Raw genomic sequence first — 5,626 nt, 5'->3', positions numbered from 1 at the left:
AAAAAAAAGGGGGGAGACTTGTTCTACTCAGTAACAAAACTCTCTAAAAAATCCACAATGATGAAGTGGAGTGGTCCTATAATAGGCTCATATATTAGTGCCATAGAACAGAACACAGTCCAGAAACAGACACATGTATATATAATATAACCCAACTATTTCTAGGGCCCCATATGGCCCAGTATATGTACAGAATTATATTCAAAGAACAGAAATCTGACCAAGGAATCTTGAACATGAAGATCTTTAGTTTTTCTTAAGGGAGGATATTCATGGATTTTATACAGTATACCCCCTAAAATGATTTTCAGAAATCCTTTTTAAGTAGCTTTCACTCTCCCCAGTGTTGCAGATTCATGGCAGCCTCTAAAACTCTGACCTCTCTCTGATCCACGTGGTTTCCTAGCTCTCACCTCCCCCAAGCCCTTCTTCCTCTCACACCCACACCTTCATGTGGCAGCACCACAGTTGCCTTCCCTAGTTGTGACCACCCCCTCAGAGGCAGCTTTGAGAAGGGTAGTACTTTTCCAAGTTCGGCTGCTTTTCTACAGAGAGGGAGATTCTCAGAATTCTGGTGACTAAAATTCCTTAGCAGACTCCTAGAATTCTGATGAACAAAAAATTTCCCAACTTCATTTCTCTGGGAAGTTGCTGTATCTTAAAACTGGCATTTTAAATTACTGGACTAGTCAATATGTGGTTTTGTGATTGTTTGCTATCTATTTAGAAAAAAACCAAAGTGATATTTATATTTTACAAAATGAACACTTTATAACTATGTTTGTCAATAGATTAGCATACATGTTACTATATTTGGAACGTAGGTGCGTGTGTGTGTGTACATAGGAACAGTTACGAAGTTTATCTCTAAGATTTGAGATTGAAAGCCGTGAGAGGAGACTTTTACTTTATATATTTCTGAATTGTTTTAAATTTCTTTTATAATAAATTGTGTTACTTTGGTAATAAAAACAAAATTGTGGTTAAAACTTGACATTTTTGTTTTTGTTTAACAAATTTATTTTAAATTTATACTTGGTAAAAATATACTATTTTAGTGTACAATTATGAGCTTTGACAGATGCATGAAGTTGTATAATCACTACTACAATCCAGATACAAAACAGTCTCATCACTTCACCCACCCCCTCCCTGTACACCCCCTCGGAGTACAGCCTATATTGTAGTCAAATTCTTCCCCTACCCTTAAATCTGGCAGCCACTGCTCTCTTCTCCATCTCTGGTGTTGCCTTTTTCAGAATGTTAGATAAATGGACTTATGCAGCCCTTTGATTCTGGCTTCTTTTATTTAGCACGGTGCATTTGAGATTCATCCACGATGTTGCATGTATCAGTAGTTTGTTTCTTTTTTATTCCTGAATTATATTCTACTGTATATATGTACCATAGTTTATCCATCCATCCCAAGCTGAGGGATATTTGGATCATATCTAGTTTTTGGTAATTACTAATAATATCATTATAAACATTTGTGTGTAGGTTGTTGCATTTCCTTTTCACTTGGTTTAATACCTAGGAGAAAGGATTGCTTGGTTATATGGTAAAATACAGTTTAACTTTATAAGAAACTACCAAGCTGCTTTCCAAAAAGGCTATATATCCTTTTGCATTCCCATCAGCAATGTATGAGAGTTCTAGCTGCTCTGCATCCTCGTCAGCACTTGATATTGTCAGCTTATAAAAAATGTTCCCACCTAATCTTGTTCTTAGCCCAGTCTTTCCCATCTTAGTAAATAGCACTGTCATTCCTTTAGTTGCTAAGGCCAAAAACCCAGGCCTCACATGGCCACTGTCTCTCATTCAGCCCTTCAACAAGTTCTTTCAACGCTAAATGTAAAGTACACCCTGAATCTGCCCACCTCTCCTTACTGCATCTGCTACCTTTCTGGCCCACTCGATAGTCACCTCTGGTCTAGCAAGGCATATTGCCTTGCCTCCTAACTTACTTCTCTGCTTCTGCATTTTTCCCTGCAGTCTTCCACACATTAGCCATAGGTAACTTAAAGACATAAATCAGACCACATCCTTCCTCAGCTCAGATCTCATCAATGGTTTTGTCATATTCTGAATAAAATTCAAATTATTTGCTCTAGCCTACAAGACCCTATATGATCTGACTGGAGCAGAGTTCTCCAAATTTTTGTTTCCTTTGATTTCTTAACCCTTGCTCACTTTGCCTTTTTGCTATTCTTTGATCACAAGCTTGTTCCCACTTCAGGGCTTTGCATGAGTTGTTTCTGTGCCTGGGGTGCTTATTCTTCCTTGTATCTTCACAAAGCTCTCCTCTCCACTGAGTCACTTACCTGCCAAAATGACTCACCTATCTAAAATACCTGCCCATCTTCACAGTCTGCTATCTTTGTCTTCATATAATTTATCACTACCCAGCATTATATATTTATTTCTTTGTTTGTTGTTATCTACCTCCCTGACTGAAATGTAAGCCCTGTGAAGGTTGGACTTTATTCAATGCTATATCTCCAGCTTCTAAATCGGAGTACAGCCTATATAGTACATGCTCACTAAATATTTATGGCAAGATTGAATACAGGATTAGATTAATACATGTAGATTCCCTTTCACTTGTTTTGAACCTACTCCTTCTCTAGAAGTAATCACTGTTAATAGTTTGATGACTTCCTGATTTCTTCTAAAAATGCATTCATAAAGGCAGACACACATGCAGATTTTACAAAAGATAATGCAAATTGTTCTATACATTAATATTCTCTCAATAATGTATTTTAGATATTTTCTCATGTTAGTTTATGTGTAGTTTACCTATCAGTTCATATTGATTGTTCATTTTAACAGTTACATTGTAGTCTATACTATAGATGTACCACAATTTACTTAACCATTTTGCTGTTGATAGATATGTGGGTTATTTCCCCCTTTCCACTATTGTAAACAAGGCTGCAGTGAATATGCTTGTACATAAATCTTTGTGCACCTAGCAAATAGGTCTCAATAATTGCTTCATCAATAATTTGTGGAATTCCTTCATCAATAATTTGCTTAATTTGTCCTTCTCAAAGATAATACTGTTTTACACACTCACCAACAATATGAGTACCCGTTTCCTCATATTCTTGCTAACATTAAATATTACCACTGTTCCAAAATATTTTTCAATGTTAGGCAAAAAATTATTTAAGTTAAGACAAAGTTGAAATTCTGGTTATTAACATCTTAACTAGCCACTTCCTATATTGATAGGCTCTTAGGTTTCCAGATTATAAGTTAGCCTCCTTAATAAAGAAAGATAATTTCTTTTGAAAGACATGGTGGGATTAAGGGAGTAAAGTGATGATTTGAGATGAAAAGCATCTTATGCCTGTGTAAGAAACTTTCAGATACTTTTTTCAAGAAGTGGTATTTCATAATGTATACTCTCTGGTAGATCCAAAACCATTGGTTCAGATATCCTTATTTTCTTGCTTTAAAATATCATTCCCAGATGCTTTTTTTCCTTTCTTAAAAAGAATTCACAACACAAAATCTCAAGTGTTAACATTGGCTGGAGAGTTACTGGAAGTCATAGCTCTTGGTGATTTATTATTTAACAACTTTGTGGTTGCTAGTAAGCCATACTAGAACTACAGTCAAAGAACAAAAGAAGTCATCTGTTTTAATAACTATGACAGAGTCCAAAACAGAAGCATAGGCATGAATAAGAAGAGAAACGCCAACTCAGAGAGTGAACACAAGTAGCACCTGGTGCTTTGTGATGTTGGTTGGTTTTAATCCAGAACCATTGTGAGTGTCATTGGCTCATGTTCTTGCTTTGCCCTTGTAGTGAGTTGTCAGGGCTGGGCTGAGTCCCAGAGGGCAGCCCCTGAGTCTTCTCAATTTTTGTCAGATATCAAGATGGGTTTGGAATGAGAGGTGCTTTCGTGGCATCAGTTGTTAGAGTTTGAAGGATTCTTCAAAATGATCTACTTTTACTCAGTATGCAAATGACAAAACTGAGACCCAGAGAGAGAAAATGATTTATATAGGTAATGGTCAGGACATTGTAAACTTGGTACTGTTGAATCATGAGAGGGAAGAGCTCTTTTACTTGAACTTTAAAGACATAACAGAGTCTTGGGCAGAAAAGTACTCTTGCTTTGAAATTCCTAAAGCAGGAGTGGCACATAACTAATATGTCTGCTACCATACTCCCCCTCCCCTGCATGCCCATGGCAGACGGTGTTAATCAACCTCAGTCATCTTCCCTCAGCCAAGCTCTAACCCAGTCTGAGAATCCTCCTTAACACAGTGCTGGAGGCAGCTAGTAATGATGTGTCTGAGTTTTCATGTGAATTAAAATCATGTTTTCCCCCTTGTCTCAACGATGTATCCATGTGATTTGACATGTGGTGATAAGAGCACTGGACTTCAAGCCAGAAGAACTTGGTTTGATTCCTGAATCTGCTTGTTCCAAGATCTTAGCAAGTCACTCAGCTTTTATGGGACTGTTTCCCTGTGTCTGAAACGAGAGAGTTGAATTAAATAGCCTTTAAGCATCCTTCCAGCTCTGAAAAATGTTATGATTCAAGGTATAGACCTCTCAAGAGGCATTCATAGTTACAACCATGTAGATTTATAAAGTCCACGGGTGGCTTTCAGGTAGTTCATATATTACAGACCTATTTTGAATTTCTTAAGTATGTGTTTCTAGCCTTTTCTTACCACTCCTTTTTATATGCTCAGTCCCATATCTCAGAAACCAGAATTTAAGGTTTCAAAAGGGAGAGAAAGGGAAAAGATTCACTTAAAACCGGAGGAACATCTTTTTGGCCATGTGGAACTGGAATGTTCTCACACACCAGGTTGAGCAAATCAGTATTTCCTGCCCATCCGGCCATTGTAGGTCTTGAGTTGCTTCTTCTTTCCTTTCCTTAATTTATACCTCTGTGGTCTGGAAGCCCCCCCAGTCTGTCAGTCTCAGCAAGTGGTCTTCTGAGGGGCCTCTGGCCTCTTTCCACCCCATTCTCTGTGTGACCTGCCTCCCTGTTTGTCTTTCAGGCCCTGCTTCCCTCCGGGCTTATCCTCTCCTGTCAGTGATCACCCGACAGCCCACAGTCATCTCCCACTTGGTCCCTGCCACCCCAGGAATCTCCCAGGCACTGTCCCACCACCCAGCTGCTGAGGCTGCCTCTGCTGAGGCTCCAGGTGGTGAGGCTCTAGGCAGCAGCGAGTCGGAGACGGAGCAGCCCACGCCCCGGCAAAAGAAGCCCCGTCGGAGTCGCACCATCTTCACTGAGCTTCAGCTCATGGGCCTGGAGAAGAAATTCCAGAAGCAGAAGTATTTGTCCACTCCAGACAGGTGAGGACATGGAGATGGGCCTGTCTGCAGTTAAGGCCCTCGAGACTTCTTTTGCTTTCAGTGAAGGATGTATATGCAGGACACTATGGCAGGAATCTATTCCTTGGCTCATATCTATCATCTTAGCCTTGGTTTAACAGAACCCAGCCCGCATGAATTCATCACACTTGGCCCCATAAGAGACTGAATGTTGGTGAATTTTTACTCCTCACTCTCTCTCCATATTTTACCTACTCCAATGTAGAAAACAAGGTCAAGTTTAGTAAATAGTTGCCAGGCTCTCAGTTGGGG

At 39.2% G+C, this 5,626-nt stretch overlaps 1 protein-coding gene across 1 annotated transcript in view; it reads left to right on the top strand.

The window, feature by feature from the left end:
* BARX2 (BARX homeobox 2) overlaps positions 1 to 5,626 on the top strand; it is a 69,424-nt gene that overhangs the window by 48,371 nt on the left and 15,427 nt on the right. The window contains exon 2 of the mRNA XM_011380923.1: positions 5,035 to 5,335. Coding sequence (XP_011379225.1) covers positions 5,035 to 5,335 — 301 coding nt within the window. The remainder of the gene's footprint in view (positions 1 to 5,034; positions 5,336 to 5,626) is intronic.

This window comes from Pteropus vampyrus, unplaced genomic scaffold (genome assembly GCF_000151845.1).
Source record: "Pteropus vampyrus isolate Shadow unplaced genomic scaffold, Pvam_2.0 Scaffold416, whole genome shotgun sequence".
NCBI lineage: Eukaryota > Metazoa > Chordata > Mammalia > Chiroptera > Pteropodidae > Pteropus > Pteropus vampyrus.
The sequence above is the reverse complement of the archived record's forward strand: the minus strand, read 5'-3'. Positions and strand labels throughout refer to the sequence as shown.